General features: G+C 49.7%; 1 protein-coding gene across 1 annotated transcript in view; it reads left to right on the forward strand.

Moving 5' to 3' along the window:
* Nucleotides 1–1,480: 1,480 nt before the first annotated feature.
* FOXO3 (forkhead box O3) overlaps nucleotides 1,481–22,217 on the forward strand; it is a 90,450-nt gene continuing 69,713 nt past the window's right edge. The window contains exon 1 of the mRNA XM_040553813.1: nucleotides 1,481–2,413. Coding sequence (XP_040409747.1) covers nucleotides 1,820–2,413 — 594 coding nt within the window. The 5' untranslated portion in view covers nucleotides 1,481–1,819. The remainder of the gene's footprint in view (nucleotides 2,414–22,217) is intronic.

The raw sequence follows: 22,217 nt of genomic DNA on the forward strand, positions 1-22,217 counted from the left end.
GCAGCGGGACTGCGCTCACGTGGGCGTGCGTCCGGGTGCGCTCCCTTATCACCCACGGGCTGAACAGAAGTTGTGAAAAACGGCAGGATAAATCGGACTCCAAAAATAAAGCTTGCCACTGTAACTTGTACACAAATTTATGTCCAGTGAGAACAATTTGGAGGGGAAGCAACGCAGCTGCGACAGCCAGAGCTGGCTTTAAGGTGAAGTGAGGTGCTGAAGATGGGTTGAACATGACAAGAAAATCCAAGGTATGGATTTGCGTCAATTAAAAAACACATGAAGTGAGGAATAAGGGGTTCCTCAAAGCATTACGGGGCACTTTGCACACCTTAGCACTTCCCACAGCCCACCGACCCAGCACCCAGCCACTCGGGCCGGCCTCCAAATCCTCCCAAACTCCCCCCAAATTCCCTCAGGGACTAGGGGAGGAGCGGGGGGACAGCACCGGCCGTCCAGCGGCCGCCCCGATCCCACCCCGTCCCACCCCATCCCCGTCCCCGGTCCCCCCGCGTCCCGCCCCGTCGGGGCGGCCCCTGCGCGACGCCGCCCGTGGGCGGGCCACGCCGCGCCGTGCGGTTAGGTTGCGGCTCCCTGCGTGCGCCTATAACTTTGTGTTGCTGCCCGTGGTTGTTAGGAGGAGGGATGTGCGAGGGGCCGGCGGCCAGCCGGGTGACAGCCTGCTGCTGCCGCTGCCGCTGCCGCCGCTCGGGAGGGCTGCGGCAGCCCGGTTGCGCGCCGCCGGATCGCTCGGCTCTCGCCGCCCGCTCGCAGAGGCTCCGACGCTTTCGCCTCCTTCGCCTTTAAAGGGAAGGCTCCGAGGAGCCCAAGGCGCAGGAGCAGGAGGAGCAGGAACCGTGCGGCAGCGCTGCTTTTGCCTCCCCGGCAATTGGGATCGCTGCTGCTGCTGCTGCTGCTGGCGCGGAGGTGGCCGCGGACACCCCCCCCCCCCCCCCCCCCGCCGCCTGCATCCCCTCCCGGTGCGGCTCTCTCTCGCTGCCTCCTGTGCCCGGGTTTGGGAAATGACTTGAGCGAAGGGGGGAAAACTGTCAAGATGGCAGCAGCAGGAGCAAGGAGGTTATGAATGTGGTGTTGATGCTGGAACAAAACCCATTCTCTTTGGCAGCCCTAGGGAGGGCTTAAAGCTTCTGGACCTGTTGGAAGACCGGCGATTTGATTTGCTCCTCTTGTGGTCGCCGTCACCCTGCGAGAAGAAGGATTTTATTTTTGATTTGATTTTTCTTGAAACCGACCGGCCCCGGGGTGGCCTTCACCCGCCCGCCGCGAGATTCTGGGGGGTCTCGGGGGGCACTGCGAAGTGACGGGCTCACGCTAGCATGCACCTGGACGGCCGCAAAGACTTGGGCTCCCTTTAGGGCGCTCCGAAGAAGGGAAAAAAAAAAAAAAAAGTCTCGGCTGTACCCCGAAGGACCGGAGGCTCCGGGACCGGGGGGGTCCTCTCTCTCCCGGCTGAGCGCCGTGTGCCCCCGCATGGAGTGAAACAACCCGAGGCAGCGCGGCGGACCCCCTGGCCGCTCTCCGTCCGATTTGTTTTCCTCGCTTTCTCCTTCTTCTTCTTTTCGCCCTCCCCCCCGGCTCCCCCTTCTCCTCCTCCGCCTCCTCCTCCCCTCCTCCGTGCGCATCGCCCGCGGGGAGCAGGGCTCGGGCGGCTCGGGGAGCGGCATGCCCGCCCGCTAGGCTCCCGTCGGCACCGAGGAGGCGGCGGCGGAGGAGGAGGAGGAGGAGCGGGGTCGGCGGCCGCCCGCCCCGTCGCAGCGCCCCGCCGCCGCCGCCGCAGCCGGCCCGGGGGGAGGCCAAGATGGCAGAGGCGTCGCCCCCCGCCCCGCTCTCGCCGCTGGCCGTGGAGCTGGACCCCGAGTTCGAGCCGCAGAGCCGCCCCCGCTCCTGCACCTGGCCCCTGCAGAGGCCCGAGCTGCAGGCCAGCCCCGCCAAGCCCCCGGGCGAGCCGCCCGCCGACGCCGCCTCCATGATCCCCGAGGAGGAGGACGACGACGACGAGGGGGGCGGCTCGGCCATGGCCGTCGGCGGCGCGGCCCCGGCGGGCGGCGAAGCGGCGGCGGCCGCCGTCCCGGAGGAGGCGGCTCGGCTCCTGGCCCCGCTGCCCGGGGGCGGCCCGGAGGGGCCGAGCCTGTCGCCGGGGGGAGCGGGAGGAGCGGCGGCGGCTGCGGGCGGCGGGGGGCTCGGCGGCGGCGGTGGCCCCGCGGCGGCGCCGAGGAAGTGCTCGTCGCGGCGCAACGCGTGGGGCAACCTCTCGTACGCCGACCTCATCACCCGCGCCATCGAGAGCTCCCCGGAGAAGCGGCTCACCCTGTCGCAGATCTACGACTGGATGGTCCGCTGCGTGCCCTACTTCAAGGACAAGGGCGACAGCAACAGCTCGGCCGGCTGGAAGGTGAGGAGGGGGTCGGGGGGGTGGTGGTGGTGGTGGTGGTGGTGGGGAACGCACACGGGGAGCGCCGCCCCTTCGCCAGCCACGGGTGGGCTGCGGCAGCCTGCCCGAGGTTTTGCTTAAAATAGGGTTGGGGGGGATAAAAGTGGGGTGTGGGGGTCTTGGGGCGCTTTGCTGTTGCCCTGTGCAGGTGGTGGAGCGAGGGGAGATGCTGGAGCGGAGCAGGCTGGTCTGGTGCAGGTGGGGACGAGCAGGGGGGGAAAAGGATAAAAAGTGCCGCCAAAAGTCTAAAAAAAGCTTTAAAAAAGGCTAAAGAAATTGTTCTCAAAGGCTTTTTGTTTTGAAGTTACACGCACCTTATAGCTCGTGATTGAAATGAGCAGAGTTGCTTTTACGCAGCACCAGCCCTAGTCTCAAAGCTGAGATCCAGAACAGCTCCTGTTTTCTTCAAGGAAAAAAAACAAACACAGCACCACAACAAACCCGGCGATCTGCCACACGTGCCCCACAGGCAGCAGAGGGAAACCCGGGGCTTGGCGTTTCTTTGGGACGTTGGCCGAGCCGTGGAGTTGGTGGCCGCACGGCCACCCGCGCATTGGGTTGGCGTCCCCTGCGCTGACGGTGTCGGCGAGGGCACCCTCGCCCGACCAGCTACTGCTCTCCGGGCTCTTCCTCCCAGCGTCAGCACCCCGGGTCGCTGCCGTTTCAATAAGCGAGCCGAAAAAAAGCCGATCGAGCCTGGGTCTGTGGGTTGTTTACCCAGCGCACGCGGCGTGCAGCTGGGGCTTCGCTCTCCTGTGCGCAGCCCGAGGCCTAGCAGCGGCTGGTGCGGCGTGCGAGGCACGCTGCGAGCGCGTCCCGGACCTGCTTCTCCCTTCCCCGCTCCCTGGGGCCGTCCGTCGGCGTCCCCGCTGCTGAAATGTCAGGTACACGCAGCCAGGAGGGTGCTGCTGGACGCGGCGCCTGGCTGGGGAGGGAGATCCCGGTGGGATCAACCCGAGGGATGATGTTTGTGGCATCCGACAGGGAGATTTGGGGGGGTGATTGAAGGCAAATTTGTGGGGAAGTTTGTTGGTTTTACAGGGAAATCAGCTTTACCCTTTGCATCTCTCAGTCTTTGGAGCAGGGGATAACTTCTGTGCGGCGAATCGGTCAGAGATATTGCAGGGATGAAACGTCTCCGGCTGTTCCCGTGCTAGCAGCTCTGTCTCGCGTTTCGGTTTCTGAGTAGGACCTGCTGTCAGGAACTGAATTTTGCAGCTGTACGGTTTTTACCTTCCAAACGGAGCCCTGTAGAGGAAGCATTCTGCTGGTGTACTCGTCGCAGGCTTGGGAAAATACGAGCCCAAAGTTTATATCGGTGGCACAGCTCTGAAAAGACAGGGATCGGTTTTGCAGCTTTTGCTGCTGTACTAGGTGTAGGGCTTTGAAGTGACTTTACGAATGCAACATGGAACGTGACAAAGGGTTAAATCTCACCACGGCGGCCCTGGCCTTCCTGAGTATGGCTTCGTGTGCAGAGAGAGGCAGGGGCTTTAGCTGTCAGCTGCTGTGACAAATCCCGCTTTTTTATCTGAAACTTTGAATTTTCAGTAAACTCTGGATACCTGCCTTGAAAGGTGACTCACCAGGTGATCGGGCTGGTACTGTTTCGGCTGAATAGGGTGGCAAAACTCCCACTTGCTTCAGCAGAAGCAGGATCTGGGCCATAACGCCAAGTGCTTTACATTGATTAGTATGCTTAATACAGTCACAATTTTTTTTTCTGACGATTTATACTGTTAATTTGATATTGATTCCTTTTCTGAGCAGCATTAACTGGTACTTGGAGCTAATTAAAATGTTAAAAACTTGGATCCCTTGAGATTTCTCTGATATAATTTAGTTCAGAAGTTCCTCGCAAGCCTTTAAGATGACCTTTTGCAGAATATGCAGGCACGTTGGTGGCAGAAAATTCTTCCTCTTTTAATGACTGTGAGCTGCCTTTGAAAGTTAGGGTAAGACGTTGGGTCGCGTTCAGGGAGCGTGCATTTGTGTGTGGGTGGTAGGGGCGTACTGCAAGGGGCAAAGGAGAGGTCAGGAGCTAATCATTTGCTAGGCTTCCAGAACTGCAAAATGCAGTTCCTAGCAGGGCTAGAGTTTCTTTCAATCCATGCGTGTACATTCAGGAGAGAAACACTTCAGTCGCCTGGAAAGTAAATGAGTTTCTGCAGAGGCAACACTCTTAAATAGAGACTCCATCTTAGTCTCCCGATGCTAAAACACATTATATGTTATTATCATCTCTGTTTCCCTCACAGGTAATGAATACAACTCTTCAGGAACTAATGTCAGCTTTTCACATCAGACTTTTTTCAGATTGCTAGTTACCCTGAGATTTTAAATGAACAGAAAATACTTCTGCATCAGGAGGCTTTTATCTTAATTTAGAATATTTTTACACAACTAAGTTCATCTTTGAAGGCTGAACTTACATTTAGCAATATTCTCCTCTAGCCCTGAGAGGGAAAATTGTCATTTTAAACAAAGATAAGAACATAACTTGTTTTGTTATCTTATGTGTTATTATATGTGAAATATTAATGCTGTTTCCAGTGAGATGTGCTGAAGACCATAATCCGTAAGCATAGCCAGGATTACACTCCTCAAAACAATTATCGTAAGAGCTATAAATTAAAGTTACAACTATCGTTTGGCTACACTTTTTTTTTTCTTTTTTTTTTTTTTTTTTTCGCCTAGGGCATTAAAGCAGAAGTGAATATTTCAGATGTGGTTAGGAAGGCATATATTACGTTTCCGCTAATTCAGATAAGGTTTGTCCCGTGCACACGCCAGCAACCTCCTTGCTTTGTCCCCAGTGGGATGTCAGCTACGCCAGCACAGAGGGGCAGCAGTCTGCAGTGCGTCCCCCTCGAGCCGGCGTGCTTCACACGCTGTTGCATGCCACCTTCAGCCCAGCTCAGTGCGATCCTGCGTGCTTTCGAATCACGGGGAAGGATTTAGATGCATGCTTCGATATCTGCTTACTGTCTGGAATAGTTGTGGGAAGGCAGCGTTTAAATCTGCTACCACCGGAGCTGGGGGGAGAGATTTGTGAGTGAGCTGGCTCCACTGCAAGGCCAGGTATTGCAGTTACTTCCACGGTGTTCCTCGATGGGTAGATTTCCCTGTGTTCCCAAATACACGTGTCTGTTTTCCTACCCACGTCCTGCAGTTGCAGAACTAGTGTGGTGACTTGAAACATTTTTTTTCCCCCCAAATACTTAGGATGCAGCAATTTACTAAATATTTTGAAATAGAAAACCGAAACAGCCTTCTATCCATGTATATAGTAGATGTGCCTGGTGTCACTAGAGCATGTTGAAGTACTTCCATACCTTTTCCTATAACGCTATTTTGTAATTTCTTGCAGCACTGTCTTGTGAAACACAGCCTTTTCTGCATGAAGAGTACACTAGGGGGACTGTTTTCCTCTTGGTTGAGCAGTATCGCAAGACTGTGAATCTGGTCCCTCGTACGCAGATATCAGTAACTCCCAAATTTAAATACAGCTGATTTGCTTAGTTTTGTTTTTATACCAGAAGCCTGTTTGTTTTACACCTATTGCATTTGTCTTCCTGGAGAAAGATAAATACTAACCGCTGGGATATTTGCTTTGGAGCGTAAATTTTGGGAAACTTTGTACACAGATGTTCATTACCTTGCTTTATTGACCTGCATGTACTGAAGTCTTGCAGTTCCTTCAGCGTGGCAAATGCACGAGTCTTTTCTCTGATTATTGAGACTTGAAAAGACTTGAGAAATTTGCCAGCCATGTAGACAGATGCCTAAATCTGTTAGCCAGATGCTAATATGCAAGATGTGTGGGACGTTTTTTTATCATCTTTTTGCAAAGGATGTGGGAAGGAAGCAACACCACTCTCTGTTCTTCTTATTTCTTCTTCCTCAGAACAGCAAATAGCTTCTTTATCAGGAGCAGCAGTGTAAAACTGGAATTTGCATCAGCTTCGTTTTTCTCCGTTGCTTTCTTTTTAAGACCTTGTTTCCCAGTTAACTGCTAACATGAGTATTTTTTCCAACCTTCTATTGTATTCTTACTTTTTTTGCCTAATTTTGAGCTGCCTTGTTTGCCCATGCAGAAGGGCTTAGGTTACAAACTGTAGTCTGTTTATTTTAAGTTTTGATCTAGTGGGGCAAGCACGGGTTTAAGCACGTGAATAGTTCCTTGGGACTTCACTGGGATTACTTGTGTGCTTAAATTTACAGCTTAAGCATCTTACCTGATCAAAGCCTTACTAGGCTATAATTTCACAAAATGCTACGTAACATTTGTAAGTGACGTTTGTGCTGAGCAAAATAGAGGGATGCACAATTCCAGCCCCAAATTCAAAACTGCTAGGTAACAGCTTCTTGCATCAAACAGGAATATAGTTTAGTGTCAAAGTAAGAAATGACTTTTTAAACTTTGCAGTAGAAACCATGTGTAGATACTAGCACACATCATTATTTTGTATCGGTAACATACATCAAAGACTGCACACTTTTCCCTTGCTCATGCGGGCAGGTAACAGCTATTAGAGGAGACACAGGTATTGGGTATCTCTTGGGAGTTACTGACATTGTTTCCTCCCTGGTGCGACAGCAAGGAGCACTTCTACTTAAGGGCTTGCTAAATGCAGATATAAACACATCGCCTTGGTGAACGTCATCAGCTGTAAAGAGTCACAGGCTCCAATAAACTTAGAATAGGAAAACTCCAGTGAACGCTGCAGGATAACATCACCGCCAGGTAGACTTGCTTGGTAAGTACTGGGATCAGTGCTCCTCAGTTCTTTAAAAACAAACGGCCACCTGTAACAATCATGCAGCATTGGCGTTGTCTGTGATAGATTATTGTTGTCAGTGTTTGAGCATTATTTAAAATACGAAGCGTGAGAGTTGGCTCCTGCACTTACCTGTGTGTTTGAAAGGACGTGGTTAATGCTAGTAAAAATAAAATCACACTAGTGGGCTTTATATCAGCTATATTGTCCTGGCATGAGCAAATGCTGTTTACAGTGTTTATTCAGGAAAAGATCCACCCTTCCCCGTATTCGTGCAGTAGGTTTCTGGGCCCCAGGCACAGATTCCGGGGCCGTGCAGCGAGATGGAGATGATCAAACTGGGGAAGAGAGGTGGCCAGCACTCCTGCCCTGGGACATCCTATCTCTGCTTGCCTTTGTCCACGTACAGCCAGCGGTGTCTCTTGCACGAGGTCATTTTGCATTCAGGTCGTTTTGGTGCTTCTGCAACACTTTGCCGTAATATGGGAGATGAAGGAGGGCCAGGCACATGCTGGCACATTTAAAAAGGTGAGTGGTGAGGATCAGCCTGGCCATTTTGTGAAGGCTCTTTGTGCTGTTGTGGGCAAAGTGGACATCCTGAGCCAGGAGGAGCCCTTTGCAGAGGGCTGGCCCCAGCAACCTCACCGCAGCAGCCAGGGTCTTGGAGGGGTGGGCAGGGAGAACGTGCAATGAGCATGAAAGCGCCCCCAAAATCACAGCGGGTGCACTTAGTTCAGAGGGGGTGAAGGGACCATCTTGGGGATGAGGGACATCTCACGATAAGCAGCCAGATCATTTCTCTAGGTGGCAGCCTCCTAAATGTGCCCTGCAAGGTTTTGGCAGCCAACTTGTTGGTGTGAAGTATGGAAAATCCGTTGTGAAGATTGCTTCTTGCTTGCAGTGCAATTACAGTGGTTCGTCGTGCAGCGGCAGCTTGCCAGGGGAGAAACCAAAAATGGTCCTGAATGCAAGTTGCTACTCAGACTAAAATCTTCACAGGTTCTTGTTTCTCTCCCACTTCTGTAAAAGCTTTCCTACTATCTCTGTCACGGAAAAAGTGCCCAAGGGCAGGGTTGTAAAATGGCAGCTATAGATTACTTTTAAAGGTGTACGGCCCTCCGCATCTCAAGGCAGGATCTCTCTGGAGGAGGGTGAGCTCTGAACATCTGACGTTCCTGGTGCAGCCAAAAGCTCCCATTCCCAAATCCACATGGGAAAGGGGCCACAGCTCAGCGTGTCCCGGGGCCCGCAGCGAGCACCAGGCCCGCCGATAACGCAGTGCCGAGGGAGCTGCGGGTTTTTTGATGTGGCTTTTCTGGGGGCTGACAATATGTGCAGCGGTTCGGTAGCAAAAAAATAAAATGTTCAAATCATGTGCACCGTCATTCAGTTTTCAGTAGTGCTGGATCAGCACATCAAGAGTTAAGTGAAGATTAAGTTTAACCTTTTATTTGCTCTTTGTTTGTACTTCTACAAATTTGGACTGTTCCTCTTTATTACAATTTCCTGAGCATTGCCACACACTAAGCTTGGAAAATGAGGTGTATTCAGCCAATTTATGGCCTGACATATGTTAATTAACATTAATTACCTGCTTGAATAGTCCATTTAGCACTTATTATTAAAAAGTGGCTTGTCTACAGAAGGGGATTTTCCTTCGGAGTGAGATGTTTTGTTCTAACTTGCTTCAGACAAAGCCAGGATGGGGTATATCGTGCTTCTTTGCGTGGCTGTGCCAGCTTTCTTGCGCTCCAGTTGTGCGTGATGGGATACCATTGCAACACTGACAGTCGCCAACTCCTTACCTGTGTGTATGTGACATTTATTTGACGTTGGCTTAGCTTTCCAAGCAAGCCAGCGTGTTTCCAAGTGGTTTTCACTAGTGGTAGGTACAGCCCTTTCTTCTCTGGTTGAGGCAGCTGGAGAAAGAGCTCTGCTTCTCAGCGTGCCAAAACCCAAGTATGCATACTGCTGCAGGTCTGACAGGCCACGAGAGCCTCAGAACTGGGTTCCTGCAGCTGTTGAGAGCCAGCCACCGCTGGAATGGAGCACAGTCTCCAACAGCAGCAGGTTAAGTCTTACTGCCTTCATCAGCTATATTATCTACAACTATCTCCTGGCAATGCGCTGGGCAAAAGTTGTCACAGGTCATTTGCCTAAAACCTGTGTGATGAGTAGAGTGATAAGCAGAGATCACTCGCCCAATTTCCAAAGTGCCAGTATTTTGTTAAAAATCCCATTCCTCACTTCCCCATCCCCCAAGTCCTCATTCCTGTCTTGGGAGACTCCAGAGGTGTTACATCCTACTTCACCCTTTCCTTCCTTGCCTTTTGTAACACCAGTCTGGGGGTGCCGCATGGTGCAACGGGTTGCCTCTGTGGCAATAAAATATAAATAGCTGGGCAGGACATCATGCTTAGTGCAGCAGCAGTTTGGCTGGGGTGCAGCGTGGGGTTGGAGGTGATGGGGCTGCAGGACAGCCACTTCAGGGCTCTGTCAGGGGTTGGGAAGAAGCAAGTGATTGTGTTAGTGCTCTGCCCCATCCGTGTGATGAGGAGCAAAGGAGCTGCCTTTCACTGGAGCTGGAGGAGAAGACCATTGCCACGTTGACAGTGGTTTTGCCAGAGCAGTACCCCTGATGCCGTGCCTCACTGCGGGGTTTGGAAGAACCGGTCGTGCCATGCAAAGCCCGCCTGCTTTCTCTGGGCTGTCCCCTTGCACGTTTGCATGCTTGCAACACTGCTCTGTGGAGAATTCGAGGCAGGTCAGGAGTTAACAGCGCTGGTGTCTTGTTGGTAACGCCATGCGTGTCCTGCCTGGACTTTGCTTATTGGCACAATTTTCTGTATCTGTTCACTAGTACTGGTTAAAAATAAAGGCTATTTAAAGATTTCTACCGATACAAAATGCCTTTGTAAGATTTCACTGATAGAAAAATGCCTTTCTGGGGATTTGTGCTGATAAATGCCGTGTGAAGATTGGTTCTTCTAACACACTTGCAGTAACGAATGGAATTAATTGCTTGCTTGATCAAAACATGCTATGTACTCGCGAGCTGAATTATGAAATGCGGTGTTCTCACTTGAACTCGTTTATTCGGCGAGGTGTTCTGCTTTTTTTTTTTTTCTCTGCTTGTATTTTGCTATTAATTTCTCCCCCTCTGGTGGGGCTGGCACTCGCTGTGCGTGAGGGGAGCTACGAGGGAGGTGCGGCCTGGCCCAGGAGGATGGGGGGCAGCGATAAGGGGTGAGGAGGGTGGCAGGCAGCACAAGGCTTTGCAGTCGACACCTCTGAAGCCTGTGCTGTCCTCCTGTTTTCGGAGGCAAGGGGCCTGCCCACCCCAGGGGTTTTCTGGACCTCTGACTCCTCTTGAAGAGCACCGGGGCCCTGGGGACACCTGGGGCTGTGACCAGCAGGTGTGCGTGACGTGGTCCTAGGGAAAAGTTTTGGGGAGGTTTGCTGGCTCCCCAGTCGCACGAGGAGGAAGGAGCCGAACTGGGCCGGATGCCAGCACTTTGGCAGGGAGGTGACACCTGTTTATCGTGGCCCCAGAGGGGTGGGAGGCCGGCAGATAAGCGGGGAGGCTGGTGAGGAGCGGGCGCAGCCTGCTGTGGGAGAGCAGATAGAGGGGCACCCAAACACGCGGGCACGCGGCCGCGCAGGTTTCTGTGGGGGCACAAATCGTTCTGCAGGGGTTCAGCCCAGTTTATGACAGCCGGACTTGCACGGGTATTTGAGAGCAGGGCCTGACTCTTGTCCCTGCAAAGGCCACGTCAGAGCAGCGTGATGGGGCTTTCCTGCGAAGGCAGGGCTCTCCTGCAGTGCCAGCCTGCGTTTGCATTGGCATAAGTAAGAACTGAGCCAGCAGTGCTTAAAATCCTGGCTGTAGCTGGACCCGGACTCCCCGTGAGGACTGAGCATGGCCAAGGAGTGTTAGCAACTGTGTTGCACTTAAGTAAACAAAGCTTTGTTTAAAAATGTATTAATTACCTGGTAATATTCTAATACAAACCACTTTCCTAGTCTAGACAGCTAGCTCTGAAATTGGTAGGTGATTTGTCCGTATAACTTGGGGCTTTCTCATACTGTACCATGTTGCTTTCTGCACTCTTTCTGAAATAGGGTGAAGAAGAATAAATGTATTATTTTAAATAAATTATTTTAGGACATAACTTTCAGGGTCGTATTTTTTTTATCTAGAGCACGGACCACATTATCTAGATATATCCTCCAGTTATGCATCGGCACTCTTAAAACCTGCTGTATTTTTTTTTCTCTCTGTGCAAGCTTTTCAAGCAGACATTTCAGCTCTCTGTAGACTTGTTGTGACGAAAGGTAGCCCCACCTTCTCACATGAAATTCGCTGTGTAAACATACTTTAAAACGCAAGACTTAATCCAGATTAAAATTTTCTGACTGTGGGTATTTGTAAAGTTAGACTGTGAACTCCTATCTTGGGTAAATATATTTGCTAGTGCTTCATGGAGGATTTATTGGTTTCGTATATAAAGTTCTAGATACGCTTAGTACATAAAATTGGTTCCTGATAAGCGCAAACACTGCTAAACAAAGAGTGTTTTAGTGTAAGACTTCCACAGACTCCTGCATTATCACCTTTTTTGCTGATTGGTTTTGCTCTGAGGACAGTGATGTGGTTTCTTGAAAGCCTATAACCTGTTATTTGCTCTGCAAAGCTGCTCTGGCCCTTAACTAATTTCAGAGAACATTTTTTCCAGGAATTCTTAGGAGAAGGTGACGCCAGTTCAAGTCATGTCCTGAGATGCGATGTAAGCTGAGACTCCTGAAGCCACTGTCCCTGTTTTGTGCAACACTATCTGCTAGCTTTAAAAGTTTCACTGTATGGGGGAACTCAAAACCATTTGTCTGCCATGTCAGGTTTCAGAGTGAATGGTAGTTCTTTAAGTATTCATCAAGACCTGCAGCAGGAGGCGGCTGTTCCTGCTATGCCTTTGGAGGAGAATAGCCTTGACGCCAAGAGCGATGCTGCCACCGAGAAGCTGTAAAAACTCTTGAACATTTTGTGAACCTTGTGCAAGCAGCTTCTACTTTGGTACAGCCTGAGCCATATATGTGGCCCAGATAAGTAGGCTACATCTAAAATCTTAGAACTGAAAATGGAAATCGTGTCAGAGCTCTGAATGGCTTGGGCCAGAGGTTTCCAGCCTCCAAACTTTACGTTATTATTTTCATCATTATGGTGACAGTGTGATTCTCAACTTCCCCAAGCTGATTTATTTCTTGCCCCACTGCTCTTACAACTTGGTTCTTTCATGGTGAAAGTACTTCAGATTAAAATGTACTAGGAGGTTTGCATAATTGAAGTAAGAGAGAAATCTCTTACGAAGAGCTGTTTTCCAGAAAACCCTGGGAAAGGGAGCTGTAAAGTTACAAAGGTGTTTGAAAATCAATAGCAAGGCCATTTTAAATAGGAAAACAGGGGGAAAGCGTTTAGGCCATAAGGTAGTGGCATGGGGGCGTTGGAGGAGGAAGGGCACTGTGAACTAGCAGTAGGAAGTAAATCAACCTGAGCTGTGTTTGTAGGCATCTGATGTCTACGGGGCCTAGTGGGGTAGCTTGGAGCAGGTGGAGGAAGCATACTGTTTACCTAATTAGAAACATAAATAAAATCTTTCCAACGTTTTACTAAATTAAAATGCATTGGAAGCATATGTCAGGCTTCTCACATCCAGGAAAGCTCTCTCATGCCCCGCCGTTCCTCAGGGAGGGTCTTCCTAGCTCACCTTCTTCAGGGCTCCGTTGGGTAGCAGCCCTCCTGGCCGGAGGGTGCAGGGGGACCAGTGGGATGATGTGTGTGTCATTTAGGGAACTGGAAATCCAAGGAAAAAGGTGTGATGGTCGAAATCAGTGAGGGCAGGATTTCACCTCTGTGTGTTTACCGAGAAGTGAGTGATGGTGGGAAGCAGGGCCTGGGCTGCTGCACGGTATGAGCAGCTCCGTCTCTCCAGTGTATTTTAGACACCGAAGAGACAAAGATGATGCTAATTGCAAGAGAGACTACTTAACCGCTTTGTATTATGTTTGAAACGAAGGGGGAATAACACTGATTGAATGACCTATTTTGACTTTCTCAGTGTAATATGTTTAATGTTGTAGTCTTTTTCTGGACAGTGAATTATAATTTTATCAAATCCTGCTGGAAATAGGTACGTTGCTGAGTAAAGGATTTCAGCCTTGCAGTTTTAACCGCAGAGTTACTCTTGCCACTTGACTCGGTGGCAAGAGCTTTTTCTCTTTCATCTGGAAAGGTCTTTTGCTATGCAACACAGTGACAGCAGGGTTTTTTTAATACAAAATAGGGACCTGTCAGGAAGAATATAAAATGGGGCACTGAAGGAGTCTAATTTAGAAGCAGAAAGGGCATAAATCTCCACCTCTTTCTGATGATGACAGTAGGCCAAAGTACAGAAATGTTCCCCTGCTTGTAAAATGCAGTCCTGATAGCAGGAAGAAGTTGTGTTAAAGGCACAGCTGTACCTAACCCCGTTGCAAGTATTTCCACATTATTTTCAGTACAGAGCTGGATGTTACATAAGGGGATTCTTGGATGACGAAGTGCCCCTGTTAGGATATGCTCTGCTTATTGTGTAGTTACAGAAATTGTTTGCTGTTTTGGACCAGTGTCAGGCAGAATAATACTGAATAAGTCCCAGATGAATGTGGGTGGTGAAAGGAGAAAAATAACTTCAAATAAAGAGGGGTATTATCAACTGAACAGCCAGTGTTGATCCTATGGTGCTGAAAAATGGAAGCAGAAAAGAAGTAGTCTATTTTTTCTTTTTTTTAAAATGGAAAATCTTAGCCGAAGGATCTGTTCTGACAAGAGTTTGGTGCGCTTCTTAAACTTGCAGCGAGTTGGCATTGGCACAACAGTGCCGTGAAGTATACAGAGAGAGGCCAGAAGTACAAACAAGCCTCCAAAACTCAAGCGTGTCGTCAGATTCTTTGTCCTTTTAGGACAACGTGACCTGTAGCGTCACTTGCAGCTGCTGGATCCAAGAGTATAAATAGTGAAAAGAACACTGATTTGGCCAGGATAAAATGTTCATTTTGGGTTTTTCCAACAGCTGTGTCAGGACTTTACCCTGGCAAAAGCTTCTCACATGTCATTTTTTTTATTCAGGCTCGTACTAAGCATGTAGTATGACAACACTTTCTAGTTAAAGGAAAAAAAAAAAAAAACAAATTGAGCAATAATGTGGATTTGGTGTACTCTCAGCCTGAAGGAAAAACGGTTTGCTTGAATGCTATGGTAACAATAGCTTCAGAAATTAAGTATGGATTTCCTTCGATTGTAGTTGAATCATAACCTCCTACTAAATTTATCCAGTCTTGAGTGCCTGGTTTCTGGTTTGACATTTTCCTTTGGATGGTGGTTGCTTTTTTAAAGCTCCGCATGGGCTGAGAGATGATAGCTTCCTTATTTTCTGCAGGAAACGCTGTCGAGTAGCAAACCACCGATTCTTCCTCGTAGCTACGGACGTGCTCAGGGCCGCAGCTTTAGCCCCAGATAGGGCGGGTGGGGTGCAAGCTGTGGCAGCCATGTGCCTTTCCCATTTACCAGGAGCAGACAGGGAGCAGGAAATCGGATTTTGCATGGCTTGAGTATCTGGAGTATTCCTGTGGATACTCCATGGCTACTGGAGTATCTGCGTGGATAGTTCTCACTGCTCAGTGAAGTGCCAAACAGAAAGTACTGAGTGAGAGCGTACTTCATTTATACTAAAATCTACACAAAAAAAATGTTTCTGTATAAAAGGCAAGTGCTTGGAAGTTGAAAGTGTCGGAGTCGCCTCTCTCACTTGGAATTTCTTTTCTCGTTCCCTGTGACACCATCATTAGTAACAAGCTCACACGCTCTGTCCACCCCCAGCCTCTAGTTGGGCTGGATGCTTCAAGGGGTATCAGGGTTTCAGTTCATCCGCGGTGATCTCTGCGTGGGCCCCATGCCATGCTAGTTGCACGGCGCTCACACTCAGCTCTGAGTAAGGAAATACGCCCTTCCCTGCCTGCTGCTCTGTGTCATCACCTCCCCAGCATCCCCGTGCTCCCAGGAGAGCATCGTCCCCCTGCTCCTGGCCAGCGCCAGTCCTGCATCCTCTCCCATCTCCAAGCTCCTCATCCTCCCCAGCCTCCTGTCCTAGTCTCCTTCCCTGCTATTCCCAGTCCTGTTCTATTCATCTCTCCTTCCTTTCCCCATCATCTCTCACCTCCTCACTTTCCATATCTGCTCTCCTCATCTACCTGGCCAAGTTCTTCGTCCAGCTCTTGGTTCCCAATCTCTCCCCTGTCCTGGGATTTCCTATTTCCAGTGTCTTGCCTAGCCCAGTCTGCTTACCCTATCTCCAGTCATACTTTCAGTTCAGGTTTGCAAAGCTATTAGCAACTGGGAGCAAGATTTTATAATAGGAAGTGTTGGACAATATGAGGTGTAGGTGGGGCTCACAGCACCACCTATAATTTACAACTTTGTTTATTTTCTTAACTAATCCAGCCTTAGGTAAGCAGTCCTGGTGCTGTCGGTGTGCAAATCCTTAGTCATTTGAGTAGTCTTATTCACTCTGCTGATACTGCGTGAGTAGGGATTGCTCGTTTGTGTAAGCTATGATCCAGTCTTAGAGAGACTTCAGTCTCTACTGTGGTGTGTCCTGAGCAAGACAGCTAACAGTGTCTGAGATGATTCATTTCATGGTGCTGCTGTGCAGTCCTCAAAATACTGATCGTTTTGGACAAAAATCTTGGAATCCTGTTCCTTGCCTGCTTTTTGACAAGTGGAAGTCGGTGTTTCACTGCCCTCATTTCCCCTCCCCACTGAAAATTGCAGTTTGTTGGGAGAGGATGAAGGTTGGTTCCTATCTGGATGAATGGGTTGTGATCATGGGTTGGAAGTGCTGTCTGGCTCCTCTCTGACCTTCCTGCGTTCGAACAGGCAGCCACAAGGTCAAAATAAGCTCATCACCCATTTTATCACTTACCCAGTGGTCCTCACCTGATTGATCGTTTTGCTGATGCGTGCTAGTTCAGTGACCTGCACTGTTGGCTAATTGTCTTTGATATTCCACCAAAGTCAAAAGAGAAATTAAGCATCAGCTCCTGAAAAGCTTGTGATGTATTTAATGGTACATGTAGTGATCGTTGTGATTTCCTTGGTGGGGGGCTGATCCTTTTTCCTTCCCTATTGCTGAGAAGAGACTACTACAAGTTCCTCACTGATAGTATATAAGATATGAAAGCATACAGTCCGTAGTCAGAGCATATCCTGCATCCTCCAGTGTGTTCCCTCTGTCTTGGTATATTTAGTTTAGAAAATACTTGAGCCTTTTCTTAATGTAGCTCCTTGGTTTTCTTCTATCTTCTGCATCTGCTGCAAGCTTCGTGCCTTGTCTTTGATGATTCTAGTAATCATCACCTAGCTTCTGCCATAGTCAGGAGGCAGCTTAGTATGGACCTGGAGCTTGGTGAACTTATGTAATGGCGCGAATAACCCTATATTGATCTTTCAAAGAGCTTGAGTGCAGAGCACGTGGTTTATGAGTCCCTTATTTTGAGCCTTATCATGAAGGAACTTTAATCAGGTAACAGTCTGGCCTTTTTTCCACAGCAATAAAGTGCATGCGAACAGGTATTGCAACAAATGGTGCAAAGGCGAATCTGGCAAATCTCCTGCAAGAGAAATCTGCAGTTTATTCTCCGCCACTCCTCTCCCAGCCACTCCAGTATCTCAGGAGGCCGAGGGGTTCATGAGCAGCGGCTGATAGGGTTCAGATACCGTGCTTCAGTTTCCCAGGCTATTGATAACAGCTGTTCAGTCACGGATCCCCGGGTCATGATGTACTGGGATTTTCTGATGGTTGTGACCTTGGGGGGGAATTAGACTGGATGTAATGTTTCCAAGAATTGGAGACGCCTCTGCCATTGAACTGGTACACATTGCTGGATCAATTACTAGCACTGGCAGGATTTCGCTTTAGGGGAATCTTGCAGATACATCACAGTCTTGTTATTAGTAGATTATTGTTAATTGGCTTTAATACAAAGCCAGATATTTGCAGGGAGGAGGGACCTTATAAGGCTGGTTTCTGTGAAGTGGTTTCCCTGTGTGCAGTCCTGGTGCAGTGCGTACCCTGGTGCTGCATCTCACTTTTGTTTTCAGAAAATTGTTATCAGCTCACATGTGGAAATGCACATTTGGCGTGGAATCACCATCCACAAAGGAGGAATTGCTGCACAGTGGCCCAGCCTTCTCCAAAGCAGCCAGCGACACCAGGAACCGTCTGCATGGAGATGTCATCGCATTTTTGTAACGTGGCCATGAGTCTTGTTTCAGGGACTCGACGCTTCTGCAACTCAAGCTGCTGTGGCCTAGGCCCTCTGCGAGCTTTGGAGGCCGGGTGGCTTCCCGGTGACCCGGGCAGGTTTCATGTGCGGCCCTGGGGCTAAATCCAGGCCGCAGTCAGGCGGCACGGGGCAGTCGTTACGCGATGTGCTGGGACGCTTTTAACTCGTGACCTCACAGATCCCGAATGTGCTTCTTCGCAGGGCACGAACGAGCGCGCCGTGACCCCACTTCACCAGTTCTCAGCCCCGCGTTTCGGCCTGAAAGATCAGAGCCAGGCTTTGGGGGGTCGTTCCCCCCTTTTGCTTTTCAATTTCTGTCTCCGCACAGCACGGTGTTCTCACAGGACAGTCGAGCCGCAGCCCTGTTTGTGTTCACATGTGCGTGTGTGGCGGCTGAAGTCACTAGGAAACTTTCCTCTGTGGAAATGCAGCTCCCCCTAATCCAGACTGTCTGCTATTTACTTTCTTTGTAATTGACTGTCAAAGCATTGCATTGAATTCAAGTGCTCGTAAGGTTTTCCTCAAAATGCGTGCGTGGTATTAAGCCAGTCAGGATTTACAAATGTAAACATGTTTACACAAAAACGAGGAATGCACGGAAGCTGGCAGCGCTTTAGCAGCCAAAAGCAGCGTGATTACATGCTGGAGGGGTACTGAAGATGTGGGTTGCCGGCGTTTGCCTCCAGAAGTAAAGCCTGACAAGAAGTGCTCTGCCTGCCCGCTTGTGCCGGGCCTGGTGATGCTTTGGGGGGGGAGAAAGGGTCTGGGAGCCTGTGGGGACGCTCGTAGGGCCCTGAAGGAAAACTTGAAAGGCCGAGGCAGAGCCTAGGCTGTCTCTACCAGGTCTTTGTTTTAGATTTTCCCGGGCAGTACAGGCAGCAATTGGGAGAGCTAGGAGGGTGCTGTTTCATAACCGAGAGTTGGGCGTCCTTCCCGGGCTGTCGTATTTGGGGCTGTGTGCGCCGGCACACTCGCCCGCCCCCCCCCAGCACATTGTTTACTTCCTCTGTACGTTCTGGGACATTCAGTCCTAAGGAGCATGATACGCTTGCATAAACACTGCAGCCAGATTTATCTCTCAATCCTATCTTTCCTTTCCAGTCTTGGAAAGTGATTAATCTACAGCACACATTTTGTTCTTTGAATGCAGGGCGTTATTCTGTAATCATTTACAGTTCTGCAGAGCCGGAGTGCTGACTTGCCGAAGCGTTTCTGCCGTGCCTCCACTGCTGCTGGCCGCGGCTTTAGCTGCGAGGGAGCGGCTTTAGGAGCTGGGGGATCTGCTCTGCAGCTCTGTGCAGTGTACAAACCGTGTTCTTTTACTTTGTGTGCTCTCTGTGCATTTACAAAAGAACCAAATGCGCTCATGTATAAGTGCAGATGGGCATCTGTGCAGCGGGACAGGCTGGGGGTTGGTTTATAGATTGTAAAACTATTAGGGTGCATTTGTGGGGGGTGAAGGGGTTTAAATAACTTTTATTTCCCATGCACATCACGTATTGAAGCTTACACCAGGTAAAAATCATCAGTCTGTGTGGTTATAAGAAGCTGTACGTACCACTTAGTGTCTGACGAAAACAGAAAAGTGAAGAGTTGAAAGTGAATCAGAAAATCTGCCCTGTCTCTACTGCATCAAGGTTTTTCCATGCGCCCTTTGTATTTTTTGTTTGCTTTCCATGTTTTCCAATGTGTGGTGTATAATAAGGCAGAAAGGAGGTAGGAGAGGTAACAACCTTGAGTTAACACGCCGTGGGTTAGAGATTAGGCTATCAAGCACAGTTTTGTTTGACGCGAGCATCCAAGCTGTGAACCGGTCATTCTTCTTTCAGTAAAACAGTGGAAAATTAGGTACAAAAAAAAATCAGAGAAAGCCACGTGATTTTGGGGTGAGAGACTACAATTTTGGGTTCTGATGCACTGCTAGTTTTTTTTTTATTATTTTTTGTTTGTTTGTTTTTTCACCTTGCTGTCCTGTAGAGGAAGAGCCTGTAGAGGACCTGAGGTTGGTGGGACCAGTCACCCGGGCCTGCTGGCAGAGGACAGGCATGCGATGAGTGTCTCGTCCCAAAGGGCGCACAGAGATCTGGCAGGGCAATCCCACACACCACTTAGGACAAAGCACTTCCCATCACCTTACAACACACCAAAAAAAGTCGGACACCACCCCACTAATGTACTGTCTGCAAAGGGCAGGAAAAACTGAGGGCACTACAAGTGCAGAGTGTCTGTTCAGTGAAATGCCCAGGGGACCCCAGGCTAGAAAGCAGGACAAAAAAATCTGCCTTCCCTGTTGGTCTGATCTTGAGAGCAGGGCAGGACAAAGGAGGGGGGTTTCGTCTGACTGCAAATCCAGCAGCTGTTTTATATAGGCAGATGTCAGGAGAGGATCCTGGCCACCCTGTGCCAGGAGGAGCACCAGCCTCACTTCTCCATCGGCATGCCATGCTGGAGGGAGAGCACAGCGCACAGGTGAGCACTGACACGGTGCTGTTCTTGTAACCCCCAGCCCCTGCTTTACTGGCGTATAGGGGTGTCCAGAGCATCTGATCACAAATTTCACTTCTGTCTTCAGCATTTCCCCTATTTAGTTGCATTGTTCCTTCCATGAAGTTGTTTTTTTTTTTTTTTTTAATTTGTCCTAGAAGTGCAAATTTCTGTAAAATCCTTTTGCAAAGTCCTTAATTAAAGGGGATTTATAAGCAAGGAGGAGGAAGACAAAAGCTCTTGTAAAGAGCAATGTCTCTTTAGGAAAACTACCAAATGCTGTAAAGAAGAGACAAATTCAGAGTGTGTGCATGTATACAGGTACCCAACTGCTTGGTTGGACTCAAAGCTGTGATAAAGACAGCTGCCCTGTGGTTGAAGGAGGGGAACATGCTGCTTTGGGTTGTGAATTGGCACCATCTCCATGCCAGTGGGACTAGCCCCTTGGTTAGGTCATGTCTGAGGAAGGGACCATGTAAATAACACCTCCCTGTGGTTGCGAGTTAGTGGAGATGGCAAGAGTCTTAGCAACAGGTGACTTTTCTTAGCATCACAAGAAAGACTGAAGCAGTGCCAGCCACTTCCCGTACTCTGCATTCCCCCTAAACTAAATGGAGCTGCTGCTCGTCTCCCAGTGCTAATTCAGTCGTGCAGCCCGTTTCAGGCCCTGGTGGTTGACTGGAAGCAGCTCCGTGCAGGAGGCAGAGCAGCAGGCAGCACTCCTGGAGCATAGTGTCACGATACCAGTGCCTGTGCCCGTGGCTGGGACCTGCTGCAGGAGAACTGAAAACTGTTATGCAGCTCTGTGTGATGTGAGTGTCCTCTTGCTGCACCAGGGTGTGAGCCACAGGGTCAAAGTCCGGGTTTGGCATCCTTCACCCCAACCCCTCATCACCTGAAAACAATTTATAATGGTCATGCTCATTTTCATTTACCAGCTCAAGGTGAACCCCGTGGATCTCTCGTGTTTGTGTAACTGCTCGTATAAAAGCGCAGCTGTCCACGGAAGGGTTTCTAGGAAATGCTGGGCTCAGTACAAAGCAGCCATACACTGAAAACTCGAGGCCCCATCCCATCAGGCAGAAAGGAGCCTTCACCTCTGTGTGGGTTAATTATTTGTTAATAGCTGGCTGAGCAGGCAGGGTGGTCGTGGGTGAGGCATGAGGCTGTGAGGCTATGTCCAGGGGACAGTAATGTTCCTGAGAGTTAGGAGGGGTAGTCCTTAGCCGTCCAAAAGTGTCAGAGCTAACGTCATGATCAAGTTAGGGATCGTGCAAAAACTTTGGAAAGAAAAGAAGTTTGGGGCTTGAACGTATTTGATTATGGAAAGATAAGTGTACTGACAGCAAGATGTTTTTGAGTGGAACGGGTACCTTGGAGGGAGGTTTTGGATGAGGACCAGCTGCTGGGAACATCTGTCTGAACATCCTGACCACAGGCTGTCTGAGTGCAGTAGCGAGCTGCTTCTTGGAGCCCATCTGAAAACTTGGTGTGACTGCTGGGTGGAGGTGTCTGTTCCTCTGTATGGGCCCCTCGGCTTTTCAACTGTGTTGTTAATATTTTTACTTCCACACTTGCCTGCTGTGAGGGAGAATGGAAACAAGATGTTCCATTGCTAGAGGTGGTCATTTTTCCAGCCAGACCTGTGTTTGTGTGAGGAAGACCCTTTGCCAGGCTGGACGGGTGAGTTTAGGAGGCAGTCCTTTGGCTTTCAGTACAGACACAGGGGGAAGCCACTGGCTACTTATCACACATTGCCTCCGTGGAGAACCATGAAAGTGTCCCAGAAGAGTGTAAGAGACTGTTAAACTGCACGCTACCACCATGTCCTCTTCTTGTTTCCTCTCCCAGTGCAGCCAGAAAGAATGTGTATTCGTCTTCACCCAAGGAGATAATTTTCACACGGAGTAAGACCTGCCCCATGTATGTGCAGCTATTGTGCAACCACACAGGTTTTGGCCATGATGGCTGCAGCTGGTAAGATTTCCAAAGTGGATGAATCCAGTGCACGACCCAGTAAACGAGGCAATAAGGCCAGCAGAGACTGGAACCAATGTGGTGGTACTCGGGGATCACTGGTGGTACTGGGGGAACTGAAAGTAAGAGGCAGCTCCCCTCCACCC

This window comes from Cygnus olor, chromosome 3 (assembly GCF_009769625.2).
Source record: "Cygnus olor isolate bCygOlo1 chromosome 3, bCygOlo1.pri.v2, whole genome shotgun sequence".
NCBI classification, from domain to species: domain Eukaryota; kingdom Metazoa; phylum Chordata; class Aves; order Anseriformes; family Anatidae; genus Cygnus; species Cygnus olor.